This window comes from Agrilus planipennis, unplaced genomic scaffold, assembly GCF_000699045.2.
Source record: "Agrilus planipennis isolate EAB-ADULT unplaced genomic scaffold, Apla_2.0 scaffold1, whole genome shotgun sequence".
NCBI lineage: Eukaryota > Metazoa > Arthropoda > Insecta > Coleoptera > Buprestidae > Agrilus > Agrilus planipennis.
In genome coordinates, this window is record NW_020442466.1 from 4,259,888 (window position 1) to 4,277,227 (window position 17,340).

Here is a 17,340-nt window from a genome sequence, read left to right on the forward strand (position 1 = left end):
ATGTCCTGTATCAAAAATATATATATGTAACTCTCATTCTTAATAAATTTTAATATTAATGAAGCTATTGTAAAAAAAAAAGAAATTATTTAATTTAGTATTTGCCTTATTTGTTCCGGCATAGGTGGTCGTAAGGCAGAAGAAATAGTGTCATGGTTGATTAAGAAGACCGGACCTCCTGCTAAAGAACTAAACACAGTAGAGGAAGCGCAAGACTTAATTGACAATAACAACGTTGTGATAATTGGTTTCTTCAAGGACCCATCAAGTGAAACAGCGAAGGCCTTTCTGAGTGTGGCAACTACTGTTGACGATCATTTATTCGGAATAACCAACTCGGATGCTCTCTTTGAAAAATATCAAGCTAAAGATGATTCTATCATACTTTTCAAACATGTATGTGATTTAAAAATATCTTATAAGTATTAACGCCAATTCCAATTCAATTCTCCTACTGAATTTGAGACAGAGATATGTTGTTACTCATTAATGCTGGTGTAAATTGAGTTGAATTATTATTCATTGCATAATGTAGAGATAAAACGTCATAAAGTTTCCTTACAAAAATAGTTAAAGAACAAAATTGTCGATGCTGTGCTTCATCTGCATGTAATTTGCATTTTTGTTTGTTTTATGTATCATCTGCAGCTTCTAGTGTTTTATTATTTTTCGGAAGATTATTAATTACATGTTCTAATTTTTTCGTAGTACGACGGTGGAAAATCGGTCTTCGAGGGCGAACCCACCCACCAGGCAATCCGTAAATTCGTAGCTGTCGAATCATTACCTCTCGTAGTCGATTTTAATACGAACACGGCCCAAAAGATCTTTGGAGGTGATGTGAAAAACCACTTGTTGCTCTTCCTTTCCCGTTCAGATGAACATTTCGCCAAAATATCTGATGCTGCATCGTCAGTTGCACGTCCATTCCGCGAAACCGTTCTCTTCGTCACCCTCAACGTCGACGAAGAAGACCACCAGCGCATCCTCGAGTTCTTCGGTTTGAAAAAAGAGGACGCACCCGCCGCACGAATAATCAAACTCGAAGAGGACATGGTCAAGTATAAGCCAGAAAGCGACGACCTTACGGCTGAAAATATCCAACAGTTCGTACAAAACTTCTTGGATGGCAAACTTAAACCAATTCTTTTGCAACAAGAACTCCCTGAAGATTGGAATTCGCAACCTGTAAAAGTCCTTGTTGCTTCAAACTTTGATGAAGTCGCTCTGGATCCTTCAAAGGATGTTTTGGTTGAATTCTATGCCCCCTGGTGCGGACACTGCAAACAGTTAGTTCCAATCTACGACAAAGTCGGGGAACATTTCAAGGACAATGAGGACGTGGTGATCGCGAAGATGGACGCCACTGCCAACGAATTGGAGCACACGAAAGTCACCGGTTTTCCTACAATCAAATTGTACCCGAAAGGAGATCTACGCAAAGCTGTGACGTACAATGGACCTCGTACATTTGAGGGTATCGTTAAATTTATCGAAACGGGTGGAGTTGATGGTGCCGACCCCGACGTTGCAACCGAAGCTGAGACTGAAGACGATGATAAACCTCGTAAAGACGAGTTGTAATTTAATTTTCCTCGTTTTATTTAACAGTTATTTTAATTAATGTATGTTATTAATATTAGTGGTGAATGATTGCGTGCGAGAGGATTTTTTTTATTAAGATCCTATAGAAGGGTGAAACGCGGGTGGCGATATTTGAGGCTTATTTTTCCCAGAATAATATTTTTCGAGTTCTAAAATATACGCTCAAAAATACAATTATTGTAAAAATTTGAAGAAAAAATGTTATAAGATTTATATGTAACAATCTCATTAGTAGTCTTTTTTTTTAAGATTCATAAATATTATTTTATTTAGTAACTTATTCCCCATATTTTCGTTATTGGCGATTAGATTAGAACTTTAAAAATTTTCGTACTATGTAGTAGTTACATTTATCAAAAAAAAATCCCATTAGTCCAACAACTAAGGCACAAAATAACATTACACTATTATTTCTAAATGTGTTGTATTTGAAAAATTAAATTTTTGGATCTTAATTTAAGTTGTATGTGGTGGCTTCTGTTAAGTCTTTAAAATGACTGTGCTTCCAGTGCGCCTTTTTGTATCTTGTTTGTTGTTTTCTTTTGATATTATTTCATGTTTGAGATGTTTAAAAGAGATCTCCAAATGTATATTTTTTTGCTATTATATTTTGAGATGTATTATAATGTATTTCTCTCTGTCTTTTTTTAACAAGAGCATCATTTTTTAATTAACATTCCTTTCGATATTACTGGTACTTTTGTGCATTTTTATTTGCAAACAAAATTCAATTTCACATTAGTTTATCTCTCTGTAGTATCTATCTAAGTATACAATATGTCTAATGTTACAGCTGTTTTTTTAATGTTGTGAATTAGGTTGTAAAAATTAACATTGCCATGGTGATGTACTTTTTTTAAGTAATTAANATTAAGGGGTTGAATACTGAAAAGTCTTGTTTTGGTTTTTAAGGAAGGGATAGTCATTCCTTCCAAATTTTACATTTCTTTAGGATTATTATTAAATTGTTCATTTTAGTAACAAATTTCCTCTTTATCCTCCTTTAGGAAATAAATTGTGATAAGTTCCGTACGATTAATAGTTGTTAAAATAACTCCCTAAAATGGTCTCTAATTTATCCCTCCTGACTTTTGTTATCGAAAATGCCGCCATCTTTGTTCTTTTAGTCGTAATAATTTGTTGATTATTACATTAAGGCTAATTTAATACGAAATTTTAAATTACATAATTATTTTGGATCATATTAATGACAATATATGGGAGATTTCAATTAAAGCTCCATGTTTTTAAAAAATAATATAAAAATCCTACCTTACACAGTAGACAAACGGGCTAGAGGGAGGGGAGGGGAGATGAAGAAGTTAATCAGGCAAGTCCAAGTTAAATCACATTTTTCTGGAATAAAAATTAAAAAAAGGTTTATTACCGCATTAATACAATAATGATATTTTCATTATTAATACAGATCGGTAAAACAAATGCAAAATGTATAAAACTATTGCGTGCCTTTCCGCCGTATGGCATGACGGGAAAAGATTCTTACCTAGAATTATACCATTATTTTATTGTAAATCGTAAAACACACAAATTTATTAAACAATGTTAAATGTTCATGATACATAATATGATTATAGTATTTATAACCAAATAATAACAGATCGAATAAAAAATATAAGCCACGAACCGCGATTTAGAAAATGCCAGAACAAAATATCAGCCTGGCCAATACGTTAGCAAGATGGCGCTTCTGTTGTATTATTAAAATCAAAGCCCTCTTAGTTGAATGTTTTGCTCAAATATAATAAACAACTTCGTAACTTATACTAAACATTTGTTTTTATTGATAGAACAGATAGTCTTTTTTTATTTGTTTATAATATAATAAGCGATATTGTCAACAAAGTGAAATATTGTCCACATAAGCATGCGCACAAAAACTTAAAAATAAATGATTACTTTCAACCGTTATGTTTAATCATTAATAAATTGTTTAATTATAGTAAGATTAATGCTTATTATGAGGGTTATGCAATTAGTTTTCTTAATTTTGAGTATATTTCAAGTCGGTCAAGGTTTGTAAGTTGACAGTGTACGATATGGCAACATTGGACTTCAATTAATAAAATGTAAAATTTAACGTATTTTATTGAATTATTAATAAAAAAAATAACAAAAATACATAAACCTGAACTAAACAAACCAATATGCCTGTAATAAATAATATACGTTTATCTATTTTTTGTATTTTGAACAAACTTTCCATAGAACTAACTCTCGTACTCTATTATATTCAAAAAATTGCGGGAAATTCAAATCGATCTCTTCAGCTACCAAATCGTCTTTATTGCGAAGGCATTCCAAGAAATAATCATAACATGGAGCCACACTGTCGCAATCGGATATTGTAAAAACATAGCGCTTCTCTAAAGCCACGTAGGCATACTTGTGGGGTGGTTGATGAGATAATAAACGTTGTAACGTGTTAACAAATGCTAAAGTTATCTCATCGTCATAAACAACTGTTATAATAAATTAATATAAAGACGTTTATTAGAATATAATAATTATCTAGATAAAACATACCATCAGCCGCTAGAATTACTTCTATATTTGGTAATAGATCTTTGATCTCTTGAGTAAATTCGGTTTGGGTGAAATCTAACTCTACAATTTTAACTGGGTATACCAACAGGTGTGAATTTCTAGCAACGTTACTCTCAATAAGTTTTAAAATTTCCCCCTTATTAACATCTACAATTAATAATTGAACCAAAGCTGTTGTGTTTCATACAAACATTACGAAATACTACCTGTGCACACCACGGGTGCATAATGTGCACCTATGATACTTGTTAAGCCAACCCCTGAGCCCAGTTCCAATATAACAGAATTATTTTTAAGGAGTTTTCTGATATGGAACAACCAATCGGCTAGTAACAGGGCCCCACGCCATACCTGGAGACCTACCAGTCCTAGCACAGTACTACCACTATGTTCTTAAACAGACATAAAATTTAAGATATGGGAGAAGAACTCTAAGATCATGGCTTTAAGCCTGAAATAAATATCACACGTTTTACTGTAAAAAAGTATTTAATTTCCCACCTATTTCCACGAATTCTGCTCTGCTGTCTTGCTCATTAAAATCTGACCTGTCCACAACAAGATCACCGTCATTATCAGTTTGTGCTAACTTTGGAGGCCATTTAAAAGGAAATCTGGACACTAGGTCTAAAAGTTTTTAAAACTATTGGAAATTATTTTTATAACTGTTCTAATTTAACCTCACTTTGATATCTATTTTATGAATACCTATTATACAATAAACATACCATTTTTGTTTAACTTAGGCTCGATAGTTGTTCGATAATCGAATTCCGAATATATTTCAGAAGAAACTTTGTAATCTTCATCATCCATCAGGGTTTTTTGTTACAGGTTTTTCCTAATTTCTACTGCAGCACATTCATCATTCATCAACTTTTTGGCAATTTTACAAAATAAATAAACTTTGGCCAAAATTCCACTGTTTATGGGTAGCAATATTACAATTTTCAGTTTGAAATTAACTGGCGCCCTTTTCTCTAAATACAAAGCACATACTTTTTTTATTTTCGTTACATAAGAGGTAATTCATTGAATTTAAAATTAGCTAATGTGACCATAAATTTACGATTTATAATAGATTAAATTACTTACATACATGTAAATAAAGTGTAATTATATAATTAACCCTGCCGATTCTCGAAGAAATAAATTTTTAAAACATTTTGAAAGGTAGTCTCGTTGAACCAATAACAATCTGTGGTTTTCGATAGCAAATGGGTAACAAGTAGCAATGGCCTGCTGTGATAGTAATGGCCGTTACTGATTACCAGTTGTATGTATGCTGGTGTGAGAGTTTCCCGGTAATAATAGAAAAAGTTTAACCAATTTTGCTTAAAGGATTATGCCACCAAAAAAACGAGAAAAAGATGGTGAATCTACAAAAAATCCCAGAATGGACCACATACAAGCAGACCACGAACTATTTCTCCAAGCATTCGAAAGTAAGTTGGTAATGCAGATGCAAAAATGAATTGTTNTTTTTGAATTTTATAAAAATAGTTTAATACGTCAGATGCTGAGAACCAATAGCAACTCCCCACGATTTTTGCCACGTTGTTGCTTGTCGTTTCGTGCCGACGACCTACCTACATCTTGGTGTGGTTTTCTAACCATTTGCTAGTCTCTGACTTTTTGTTAGTTTGTTGAGAAGTTAGAAGTGTGGGTTGTGTAAGCTCGGCATTTCGAGTTTATTAAAAGATTTACTAAACAGCCGTGAAGTAACGTTTTAGGATTGTTTTCAAGATGAATATTTTGCTAGCTCTGTTTGTTATTGTGTCAATATCAGTACCTGCCTTGTCTGAAAATGAAATTAAGTTAGACGAAGGCGTTCTTGTACTCAATAGGGACAATTTTAAATCTGCCATAACTGACAACGAATTCATCTTGGTGGAATTTTGTAAGTACCCTCCTTCAAATTTTGATCTAATTTATAATCACATACCCTACTTTTTGATCATATTTCGAAAATTGGTTTGAAATTACTTTAGGCAATAACGTGTCAGGCAGGTTTTTGTTACCATACGATGTTAAAGTCATGTAGGAAATGCTTGTTTAAACCTTTAACAGTTATTAACAAACCATAAGAAAACCTTGATACTTTCATGGTTTAACTGATTTCCACAAATTGTTTATTACTACCGGCATTTTGTCATTAATTGCATTAATTTGTCATAAAAAAGAATAAAACAACCTGTTCCATATGGTACACAAACTAATTAATTATTTACTCCTATTTTTTTAACTTTTTTATATAGAATACAATAATAATAGTACTAATTTTGATAACATTTCAGCAACTGTGTGAATGTTGATAATAATTCAATAACTGCACGTAGCAGTACTTATCAGGTGTTGACTTGTATTGTTTTATAGATATGCCAGCTAATAACACTATATTTATGGCCTTTTAGTAACAACTTTGTAATAATTTTTCTTTAAATACTAGGAATGTTATGTTGTGTGTTTTAAGATGCTCCATGGTGTGGCCACTGCAAAGCCCTTGCTCCTGAATATGTTAAAGCAGTCACATTACTCGAAGAAAACAAATCTGATATTAAATTAGCAAAGGTAGATGCTACTGAAGAGACCGAACTTGCAGAAGAACATCAAATCAGAGGCTACCCCACACTTAAGTTCTTTATAAAAGGGACCGCAATAGATTATAATGGTAAGATATAATACATTGCTTAATGTATATACATTATAACTAACACACTCTACTGTAAAAAACATTCATAAAGGATATTGGTAGCTAAAAGTATTCATTTTTTAAACCGTTGTAAAGGACACTATTGAACTGTAAACAAAAATTTGATAAAGAGCAACTTAAAAAGATAAGGAATTTGCTTAATTACTCTTAAACTGCTTATCACATTTGTTTTTGTTAAGTATATTGATTAATTCTAGATGTGTTTGTTAAACTTACATGTTACTAAAATGAATAATTAATTAAAACTGTAGATAAATATATTGAAACATTAAAAAAGTAAAGTGTGACTAACAATTAGTTAGTTATATGCATTTTATTATATACTATATGTTGTTTATATATTCAGGTAATTAATTATTCATTTTTTATGTCCTGTATCAAAAATATATATATGTAACTCTCATTCTTAATAAATTTTAATATTAATGAAGCTATTGTAAAAAAAAAAGAAATTATTTAATTTAGTATTTGCCTTATTTGTTCCGGCATAGGTGGTCGTAAGGCAGAAGAAATAGTGTCATGGTTGATTAAGAAGACCGGACCTCCTGCTAAAGAACTAAACACAGTAGAGGAAGCGCAAGACTTAATTGACAATAACAACGTTGTGATAATTGGTTTCTTCAAGGACCCATCAAGTGAAACAGCGAAGGCCTTTCTGAGTGTGGCAACTACTGTTGACGATCATTTATTCGGAATAACCAACTCGGATGCTCTCTTTGAAAAATATCAAGCCAAAGATGATTCTATCATACTTTTCAAACATGTATGTGATTTAAAAATATCTTATAAGTATTAACGCCAATTCCAATTCAATTCTCCTACTGAATTTGAGACAGAGATATGTTGTTACTCATTAATGCTGGTGTAAATTGAGTTGAATTATTATTCATTGCATAATGTAGAGATAAAACGTCATAAAGTTTCCTTACAAAAATAGTTAAAGAACAAAATTGTCGATGCTGTGCTTCATCTGCATGTAATTTGCATTTTTGTTTGTTTTATGTATCATCTGCAGCTTCTAGAGTGTTTTATTATTTTTCGGAAGATTATTAATTACATGTTCTAATTTTTTCGTAGTACGACGGTGGAAAATCGGTCTTCGAGGGCGAACCCACCCACCAGGCAATCCGTAAATTCGTAGCTGTCGAATCATTACCTCTCGTAGTCGATTTTAATACGAACACGGCCCAAAAGATCTTTGGAGGTGATGTGAAAAACCACTTGTTGCTCTTCCTTTCCCGTTCAGATGAACATTTCGCCAAAATATCTGATGCTGCATCGTCAGTTGCACGTCCATTCCGCGAAACCGTTCTCTTCGTCACCCTCAACGTCGACGAAGAAGACCACCAGCGCATCCTCGAGTTCTTCGGTTTGAAAAAAGAGGACGCACCCGCCGCACGAATAATCAAACTCGAAGAGGACATGGTCAAGTATAAGCCAGAAAGCGACGACCTTACGGCTGAAAATATCCAACAGTTCGTACAAAACTTCTTGGATGGCAAACTTAAACCAATTCTTTTGCAACAAGAACTCCCTGAAGATTGGAATTCGCAACCTGTAAAAGTCCTTGTTGCTTCAAACTTTGATGAAGTCGCTCTGGATCCTTCAAAGGATGTTTTGGTTGAATTCTATGCCCCCTGGTGCGGACACTGCAAACAGTTAGTTCCAATCTACGACAAAGTCGGGGAACATTTCAAGGACAATGAGGACGTGGTGATCGCGAAGATGGACGCCACTGCCAACGAATTGGAGCACACGAAAGTCACCGGTTTTCCTACAATCAAATTGTACCCGAAAGGAGATCTACGCAAAGCTGTGACGTACAATGGACCTCGTACATTTGAAGGTATCGTTAAATTTATCGAAACGGGTGGAGTTGATGGTGCCGACCCCGACGTTGCAACCGAAGCTGAGACTGAAGACGATGATAAACCTCGTAAAGACGAGTTGTAATTTAATTTTCCTCGTTTTATTTAACAGTTATTTTAATTAATGTATGTTATTAATATTAGTGGTGAATGATTGCGTGCGAGAGGATTTTTTTTATTAAGATCCTATAGAAGGGTGAAACGCGGGTGGCGATATTTGAGGCTTATTTTTCCCAGAATAATATTTTTCGAGTTCTAAAATATACGCTCAAAAATACAATTATTGTAAAAATTTGAAGAAAAAATGTTATAAGATTTATATGTAACAATCTCATTAGTAGTCTTTTTTTTAAGATTCATAAATATTATTTTATTTAGTAACTTATTCCCCATATTTTCGTTATTGGCGATTAGATTAGAACTTTAAAAATTTTCGTACTATGTAGTAGTTACATTTATCAAAAAAAAATCCCATTAGTCCAACAACTAAGGCACAAAATAACATTACACTATTATTTCTAAATGTGTTGTATTTGAAAAATTAAATTTTTGGATCTTAATTTNTTGAAAGCAGAAATTAATTTTTCCTTTAAAATTTATTAATCAGTCTTGATTATGTATTAATTAAAACGGCTTTAAATTAACCCAATTAAGTTATTTTTTTAATAAAATTACATTTTTATGTCAAATCTTTAATAATATATATATCGTATGTAGGAATGTGTCTATGGTAACAGTTAACGAAATTAAGGTTATGGTTATATTAGTAAATAAATAGATTTAAAAAGTGGTTAAAACCTGGGAAACATACTAATTAATTAAAAACCCCACAAAAAAAAAATTACGCAATTTATAAACGTATGTACCTTTTTAGAAAAGATTCGTCCCTTTTTCTGCTTAAAGCATTACTAATTTGTATATTTGGGTACATTAATCTTAATAGACGCTCTGGATAACTGTTAATACTATTATTTTTAGATAGTTGGATAAAATGCAAACGATTGATTTTAAACCTCGATTTTTGAAACCTACAGAGACTTCTAGTTATTTAGACAGAAGAGAATCATCTTTAGTGGAAGCCACTGACTTTGTTTACAACAGATTTAATTCACAAACACTCCAAGTTCAAAGACAAAAGTTACCTATTTTTAATAATCGAAGAGACATTTTGTATTTACTTGAGAAGAATCAAGTAGATAATTTACCATTAATTTTTATAAGCATATATTGTTTCAATTTATTTTAATTAAACCGCCTAATCTTTTTGAAAATTTAACACTGGTATTAAGGCAAGTTTTGCTCATAGATAATATAGAACTTTTCTGTTCTACCAAATACCACAAATAATAACATTAAATTTTTTAACTACAAAAATTTTACATTAAATGTTTTATAATTAAAATAGTCAAATTTATTTTACCGATATCTTTTTAACAAACTTTACTCAATTCCTTCACTTTAATAAAATAACAAATATTTCTATACCATGGTATTTATTACCAGTTGAGATAACACGCCTGAATTAATGATTCAAATGACGTATGCATATTTTTGTGACCAACAAGCTGTTTCGCAAACGCAAACTAATCGGAATATTTTATTGCTAGTTGCCCAAATGAAAGAAAGTGTTTGTTTGTCATCAAATAAAATAATATCAAAATAAAAGCACTCCAAACATTATCTACATACAATTTTAACAAAAATGTCCTTTTTAAGTAATGCCCTAGGTGGGAATCCGTTTTCCAGTCCAGTGGGAAGCCGAATTGGTGCGTAAAAAGTATATAAGTAATTTTAACCTGTTACTTTTTATTCCTTGACCTAAAATTAATAATGGTCATAACTTAATTTACACCATTTTTATACTGTATAGATACTTTGTTTACATTGTTTTTTAACTGTCAAAATAGTTTGCAATTCTTGTAGAATATTGTTAGTCATGTAACATTTTATATATGTTGTTTAGAACAAGCCACAGATAGTACCCTTGCCTCAGAAAATTGGGCTTTGAATATGGAAATTTGTGATCTGGTAAACGAAACTGAGGATGGTCCCAAAGATGCAATTAAAGCTATAAGGAAACGTTTGCAACAGAATGCTGGCAAAAATTACATAGTTGTCATGTATACTTTAACAGTACTGGAAACATGTGTTAAAAATTGTGGAAAAAGGTTTCACATACTTGTTTGTAGCAAAGACTTTATACAAGAATTGGTAATTATATACTTATCAAAAACTTTTTGTATAATCAATACTTAACAGGCTTTTTATTTGTTTAGGTAAAATTGATTGGACCAAAAAATGATCCACCGACAGCTGTACAAGAAAAAGTTTTAAGTCTGATTCAGTCATGGGCAGATGTATTCAAAAATCAACCTGAACTGTCAGGGGTTGTGGCAGTATATCAAGACCTTATCAATAAAGGAATTGAATTTCCACCAGCAGATTTAGATGCCATGGCACCGATATTGACACCTCAAAGGGTAAGAAAAAATGAAAAATGTTGGATACACATGGATCTATTACCCTGAAGCTATAACTACTCTATTATTATAACTGGTACTTAATTTAACTCTCAAAATATTGCTTTTAAAATTTAGAGTTCATTTTTATGGTAAAATGACTAAAAAGTAAACAGTAAACAATGATAAGGTACTTATATTGTTAAATATTGATATTATGTTATCTATTCAGAAATGAAGTTAAATAAAAAGTACTGTTAACAAACACTTGTCTCACATTCACATGTGTAGGTTTTGTTTATAAAATATATGCCAAAAAATATTTATTATCACTAGTCACCTTTTATAAAAAAGACTAGCTTACAATTTACTTTAAGTAACATTTACAAAAAACAACTGTTTTAATTTTGGGTTTTAATATATCTTTACAACGATGCTTTTTCATTTGAAGGAGGGTAAACTATAGGATATAATATTAATAGGGGGAACGTTACTAAAATAAATAAATATGACAAAGAAGAGAAATTAATTGAAAAATGTGTGGGGATGATTCTTATGTTCTAAAGGCAATTACTTTTTATGTATATGTCATTGTGAAATCTTTTCTCTTTTTTAGAGTGTTGAACCAGAAGTTCAGCCAGTTAGAGAAGTTGTCAGTGTACCTCAAGTATCTCCACTACATGCTCCTGTGCCCACCGGGGGGACTCTCACTCCTGAACAAAGAACAAAACTACAATCTGAATTGGACATTGTGCAAACGAATATGGCAATTCTTGGAGAAATGTTGAGTGAATTTCAACCAGGCAAAGAACACCCCGAAAGTGAACTTGAACTACTTCAAGTAATTTAAAAAAAAATATGAAATTAAATAGATCTGTGCATCTGGGGCTTATTTGTTGCAGGATTTGAATGAAACATGCCACAAAATGCAAGAAAGGCTGGTCGATCTTATAAGCAAACTGTCAAATGATGATCTAACAGCTGAGTTATTAAGAATTAATGATGATATGAACAACCTATTTTTGAGATACAGTCGGTGGGAGAAGAATAGGGAAGCAGGGGGACAAGCAGCAGCTTCAGCCGTTCTTGCTAAAGCTATGGGGCCCCCGCAAAACGCAGGCGTCACTGCTGCTACCCCACAGGATGACAGTCTAATAGATTTTGAGTCTAATACCCTTTCAGATAGACTCAGTAAACTTGGTAAGTCTTATACCTACTTAATGATTTTTGTTCATATTACATATACACAGTAACAATTCAAAACTTTTCTTTTAATATTTCTTATTATGTGTGTTTTTCTACAGACATGTCTAGTAATAGTGCGTCAGCTCAACTGGCCAAAGTAGAAACTATTTCCGCAAAAAGTGGCCCCAAAGGGGACGATGAATTTGACATGTTTGCCCAGTCTCGAAATGTCTCATTTGATAGAACAAAACCAGAGTAAGTTACATGTATATCAATAAAAATTGAGATACTATGTTGCGCTATTAACAATTTTTACATTAATTTGCCTTCTAATTAAAATTATTTTTTTTTAGTAGCAGTACCTATAAAGAGAACAGGGAACCTGATCAGATATCCGGAGGATTAAGTTTGGCAGCACAAGCCCGAACGGTAAGATATTTCTATTTTATAAAAATATGTTTTTTCTGTCGTAATTCTTTTCTTCGTTAATTTAAGAAAATTTTTTTTTCTTTTCTGTGATCGTTATTTTATTATTTAAGGATTGTTTTCTGCTTTTATTTTTTAAATGTGCTTAGTTTTTGGGTTGTGTTTCTATAGAGTCGAGACAGCGATTTTGACGAGATGGAGGCGTGGCTTGGACAGACGGTAAGTACATTCAATGTTCTGATTTCCTTGGCTGTTACTTATCACTTTTTATCTTACATTAAAATCTAAATTAAATGTTACCGAAGGTTCCAGATGCGCTACGCGAATCCCAGTTCAAAACATCCTAGTATTTTTAGTCATGTGGACACTGCCACGATAAACTTTCATTGCTTTTGAGTTTTGTTTACATATAGACACATTTACAATGACGTGCCTTTTAGTCACTCACGCGTGGAGCGTGTGACCAGTCGTTCCACACTCTTTTTTTCTTAAACTTGAAATGTTGAGACCTTTAATATTTATTCGTGTTATTAAAAATTCTATTTTTGTTTAGCCTGGTACCGAAGAATCGATGACTAGTAGTGAGTTCGAGAAATTCCTAGCGGAAAGAGCCGCGGCCGCCGAAGCCTTACCGACAGTAACAAGCACTAATACCACTAGTACCACTCAACAAGCACCCAAAGACAAGAAAGAGGGTCTGATTTCCCTGTGATTTTACATTCCTATGGCGTACGTTTAAAAAGAAACATGCTACACATAAGCACTAAAAATAATTAATAAGTGTTTGTTACTTATATTTTTAATTTACGAAGGTCAAAGGACGACAAGGCCTTAGACCTTTAAATTTCAGTTTACTCACCTTAAAATGTCTTTTTTTGTTAAATTATTTCCATTGACACAAACAATTCTTATGTAAGCAGTAAAAGCTTGTTTTTAATTTACGTTAAAAATATTACATAAAAGTTTTTTCCTTCTTGTAGTGCAATTAATGGAAACAACATAACGTAACAAACATTTTGAGATATTATGATAATACATATAAATTATGACTAATCTACTTATTGCTTGCTTTTTGTGTTTTTAACAACAGTATTCGATTCGATTTAGTCACACCATACTATGTAGCTACACCTTCTCCTTAGTTATTTTTTAGCTATTTTATTAGTGGTGATAGGATGGTGTTATTTAAAAGTTTAATTGAACACAACAGCAGTTCATAGTATATAATTTAATTAAACAGAAGAAATACAACTTCGACCGTGAAAGACACAAGAAAATATATTTTCTTCAGTCAGTCAATTTATCTTATTAATAATTGTTTTCATACTTTTTTGGGCACGGTTTAATATATCAGGCAATTATGCAAATATATTGTGCTATAATTTTAAAGAAAATATGATTTATTCCTAGTATTTAAACTGCAATGTGTTTTGCTGTATCAACTTCAGAAGGAATAGAGATAGAGGAAGTCTATTTGTAATCAAATAATATTAAATTTTCTATTGTGAANGTCCAAGTTATTGGAGTGGCAGTTATTTTAATTTATTTAATTAAAGCAGTGGATACTTAATTATTAATTTTGATTTAATTTAACGGAAGACTACTTCCAGGCATGGCCCCAAGCTAAAAGGAATTTATATTTCTGTTATTGTAACTAATAATTACAGCTAATATTAGCACATTACAAGCACAAATTCTTGTTAGCAACTTACAATTTGAAATCATTGTTAAGAGTCTTTGAAAACATAGTGAGATTAAATTTTTGTGAGTAAAAAATGTCTTTTATTTTAAGTCCTGAACGAGTTACAGAACATAGAAAAAGGCTGTAATAAGCCATAAAAAAAGATGGTTCTATAAGTTAACCTGTTAACTATTTTTAGGCCAAGGACAGTTTGCAGCAGAAACATGAAATTCACTTTAGTCTGGGGCAAATTCACCAAACGGATACCTAACAATGGGTTTTGTATTATGTTATTTTTAATCAAAATATTAGAATTGCATTAAATCATGTAATTATTTATTTCGATGGAACTTAAGCTTATCTCATTACTAGAAGGTCATTTTTTTAGTATCTGATTGAAGCAGAATGGCCTGCACAAATAGGGGTGTGCGAACCTAGAAAGGTGGCAGCAATATCATTAGCTAATCGTGTCGCGGATGAGATGGGAACGTTTGTACAGGGCGATACAGTCGGATATGCTGTGCGTTTCGATGCATGTACAAACCAGCCAAAGATAAAGGTAAAAACATCATTTTTTGGATATAAATTATAATAATACAATAGGAAAACATTTCAGTATATGACCGAAGGAATTCTCCTCAGAGAAATCATGGGTGATCCTCTTTTAAAAAATTACTGGTATTAATTAATTCCTTAACGCGACTAAGTACACTTTCTATCACATCAAAAGCAGTGACAGAAGAATGTAAAACTTTTAATTTCTCAGATTTTGGCATCGATGGTAAAGTCTGTTTGCCAACAGTAATGCTTACTTCATTATTACTGGTTGCTTTGCAGTCTTCTTTCTCTTCATTTATTTCTTTAATTTTTAATTCGTAATGTGCTCTTGACAATACAAGACCTTTCTTTAAAGGCTCAAAATAGGTAGTTTCTAATCTGGGAAGAATATCCCAAATTTTAGTTACATTATCCCTATCGCGAATAATTAGATATCTTAAAAAATTTAACGATGCAACTATTTGATCTGCCAGTTCAACCAAATCACTTTCTTCTCTTTTGTGTAAGTAACAGAATTTATTAATCAAACTGTTCAGTTTTTGGCCAGAGAAGAATTGTGAAATTTCCTTATTTTCATCTTTAATTTTGTCCAATTCTTTGACCAACATCTGTTTGTATTCTGTTATTAAAAAACTTATTAATCCAGTATGATTTACAATATCAACTAAATTGTAAATTATGAGATATCTGCCTCTAATTTCAAACGTATATAAATATTTAGTTAACAGTAGTAAGGCTTTCTTCCTATTGCTTTCTAAAGTATCATAAATTGTAACTTTAGAAAGACTTTTGCAAAAGTTGCAATGTACATCATCATCTAGTAAATTGTATGGCAAACTGATATTTTGCACATAATTTAAGAGAGTATTGGTTAATTCTAGGGCATACTGAGTTGCAAATTGATTAGTTTGTGTAAACAATTCTACTAATAAATGCAACGAGTATTGGAAAACAAATAGGTGATCATACACTTTTGGAATCTTCTCGATAGAGACATGTTCAACAAGTATTAAGTAAAACAGAACAGCAACAGCTAATTTGTTACAACATATGTTTTCTTCGTTTTCTGGATATTTTGTTGAACCCAAAAGCAAGTAGATGTCTGGTTCAATATTGATATACTTTTCAACAACTTCTTCAGCAATTCTTCTAGCTCTACTTTTTGAACTTGTTGATGTTAGATCAAAATAAGCCAAAGGCTTTCCTAGAAGTTTTACTAAGAACACACTCAAAATTAGTCTCCATGCTTCATCATTGATTGATTTTTTTATTAGTGGATCATAGAAAGGGAGCAAGTCCAACAATAAATGAGTGGTTTTATCAAATGAATCATCACTGTCCATAAGAAGTCTCTCTTCTTCATCTAAATTATAATTATCATCAGGGATATCCAATTTTTCTATATATTTCTGTATAGAATTTAAGCTCCAGGTTAAAAAACTATCCCTACCAGTATGTAACCCTAATAAAGCTTTTTGTAATGGAACCAGCAGTGACAAAAACGACAAATCATCAACTAATTCCGGTATTTTTTGAATTAATTCTATTATTACTGTTTCAGGATTGAACCATGTTGAAACAACACACAGAATTGATTTACTCGTTAAAAACAAAGTAATATTTTTCTTCTCTACATCTTCGTTAAGATATTTCATAAAAAACGTAACAAACTGTTCATAATCCTCTTCTTTTAAACATTTATAGTCATAATTTGTTACGATTGTTTGGGCTCCTTTATAGTCTTCTAATTCCAGTCTTTTTTGTAACAATTTAATAAGTTCTAAATTTTCACTGTTTGACATTTTTTTAAACAAATATTTGTTTCGGAACTTTTAGTTATATATTTTTTATATCTTTTTTTAAAAAACTGCTTTAAACTAGTAAAGATTTTTAACATTAATTTTAATTAGGATTAACATAACCTTTAAAATTTTTGAGGTTATGTTATTATTGCCTTCTCACTTGGTTGTAACTCAATAACCTATCCCCGAAAGCAATAATGTCGTTGAAAGCAGAAATTAATTTTTCCTTTAAAATTTATTAATCAGTCTTGATTATGTATTAATTAAAACGGCTTTAAATTAACCCAATTAAGTTATTTTTTTAATAAAATTACATTTTTATGTCAAATCTTTAATAATATATATATCGTATGTAGGAATGTGTCTATGGTAACAGTTAACGAAATTAAGGTTATGGTTATATTAGTAAATAAATAGATTTAAAAAGTGGTTAAAACCTGGGAAACATACTAATTAATTAAAAACCCCACAAAAAAAA

The 17,340-nt window shown here is 31.6% G+C and overlaps 5 protein-coding genes and 1 long non-coding RNA gene across 12 annotated transcripts; 4 read left to right on the top strand and 2 right to left on the bottom strand.

The window, feature by feature from the left end:
- Nucleotides 1–96: 96 nt before the first annotated feature.
- LOC112906622 (protein disulfide-isomerase-like) lies at nt 97–2,243 on the top strand (the record flags this gene model as incomplete). The annotated part of the gene is made up of 2 exons (XM_025981088.1): nt 97–396; nt 709–2,243. Coding segments are annotated over 2 exons (1,176 nt in total), but the record flags the coding sequence as incomplete, so codon positions are not given.
- Nucleotides 2,244–2,565: 322 nt separating this feature from the next.
- LOC108733629 (methyltransferase-like protein 22) lies at nt 2,566–5,247 on the bottom strand. Of its 2 annotated transcripts, none has more exons than XM_025981086.1 (5): nt 4,899–5,247; nt 4,672–4,797; nt 4,377–4,562; nt 4,150–4,317; nt 2,566–2,961 (listed from the first exon to the last, which is right to left on the bottom strand). In XM_025981086.1, exons 1-5 carry the CDS (start codon nt 4,984–4,986, stop codon nt 2,879–2,881), a joined length of 651 nt encoding a protein of 216 aa, XP_025836871.1. In that variant the 5' UTR covers nt 4,987–5,247; the 3' UTR covers nt 2,566–2,878. The 2 variants fall into 2 exon arrangements, with proteins under 2 accessions (XP_025836871.1, XP_018320377.1); XM_018464875.1 differs by lacking the exon at nt 2,566–2,961 and adding an exon at nt 3,694–4,085.
- A 484-nt stretch (nt 5,248–5,731) lies between these two features.
- Nucleotides 5,732–9,230, top strand: LOC108734502 (protein disulfide-isomerase). The gene is made up of 4 exons (XM_018466093.2): nt 5,732–6,070; nt 6,644–6,841; nt 7,375–7,646; nt 7,961–9,230. The coding sequence occupies exons 1-4, from the start codon at nt 5,917–5,919 to the stop codon at nt 8,834–8,836; spliced, it is 1,500 nt and encodes a 499-aa protein (XP_018321595.1). The 5' UTR covers nt 5,732–5,916; the 3' UTR covers nt 8,837–9,230.
- A 1,015-nt stretch (nt 9,231–10,245) lies between these two features.
- LOC108734381 (TOM1-like protein 2) lies at nt 10,246–14,334 on the top strand. Of its 4 annotated transcripts, none has more exons than XM_018465926.2 (9): nt 10,246–10,517; nt 10,715–10,962; nt 11,028–11,231; nt 11,827–12,051; nt 12,113–12,410; nt 12,515–12,650; nt 12,749–12,824; nt 12,993–13,040; nt 13,375–14,334. In XM_018465926.2, exons 1-9 carry the CDS (start codon nt 10,454–10,456, stop codon nt 13,531–13,533), a joined length of 1,458 nt encoding a protein of 485 aa, XP_018321428.1. In that variant the 5' UTR covers nt 10,246–10,453; the 3' UTR covers nt 13,534–14,334. The 4 variants fall into 4 exon arrangements, with proteins under 4 accessions (XP_018321428.1, XP_018321436.1, XP_018321444.1 ...); XM_018465934.2 differs by having other exon boundaries at nt 12,752–12,824; XM_018465942.2 differs by lacking the exon at nt 12,993–13,040.
- Nucleotides 14,335–14,337: 3 nt separating this feature from the next.
- LOC112906624 lies at nt 14,338–15,178 on the top strand. Of its 3 annotated transcripts, XR_003232473.1 has the most exons (4): nt 14,338–14,585; nt 14,702–14,830; nt 14,891–15,061; nt 15,119–15,178. It is a non-coding gene; the product is annotated as an uncharacterized LOC112906624 (long non-coding RNA). The 3 variants fall into 3 exon arrangements; XR_003232472.1 differs by having other exon boundaries at nt 14,343–14,830; XR_003232474.1 differs by having other exon boundaries at nt 14,343–14,779.
- LOC112906642 (glomulin) lies at nt 15,150–16,890 on the bottom strand. The gene has a single exon (XM_025981157.1). The coding sequence runs from the start codon at nt 16,860–16,862 to the stop codon at nt 15,150–15,152; it is 1,713 nt and encodes a 570-aa protein (XP_025836942.1). The 5' UTR covers nt 16,863–16,890.
- Between the last annotated feature and the right edge of the window lie 450 nt (nt 16,891–17,340).

Coding starts and splice junctions, on each gene's coding strand:
- LOC108733629 (XM_018464875.1), bottom strand. CDS start 4,986: ATGGATGATGAAGATTACAAAGTTTCTTCTGAAATATATTCGGAATTC. Junction 4,798..4,898: donor GCCTAAGTTAAACAAAAATG/GTATGTTTATTG, acceptor AAAAACTTTTAG/ACCTAGTGTCCAGATTTCCT. Junction 4,318..4,376: donor TGCACCCGTGGTGTGCACAG/GTAGTATTTCGT, acceptor TATTAATTGTAG/ATGTTAATAAGGGGGAAATT.
- LOC108734502 (XM_018466093.2), top strand. CDS start 5,917: ATGAATATTTTGCTAGCTCTGTTTGTTATTGTGTCAATATCAGTACCT. Junction 6,071..6,643: donor ATTCATCTTGGTGGAATTTT/GTAAGTACCCTC, acceptor GTGTGTTTTAAG/ATGCTCCATGGTGTGGCCAC. Junction 7,647..7,960: donor CTATCATACTTTTCAAACAT/GTATGTGATTTA, acceptor ATTTTTTCGTAG/TACGACGGTGGAAAATCGGT.
- LOC108734381 (XM_018465926.2), top strand. CDS start 10,454: ATGTCCTTTTTAAGTAATGCCCTAGGTGGGAATCCGTTTTCCAGTCCA. Junction 10,963..11,027: donor AAGACTTTATACAAGAATTG/GTAATTATATAC, acceptor TTATTTGTTTAG/GTAAAATTGATTGGACCAAA. Junction 12,411..12,514: donor AGATAGACTCAGTAAACTTG/GTAAGTCTTATA, acceptor GTTTTTCTACAG/ACATGTCTAGTAATAGTGCG.
- LOC112906642 (XM_025981157.1), bottom strand. CDS start 16,862: ATGTCAAACAGTGAAAATTTAGAACTTATTAAATTGTTACAAAAAAGA.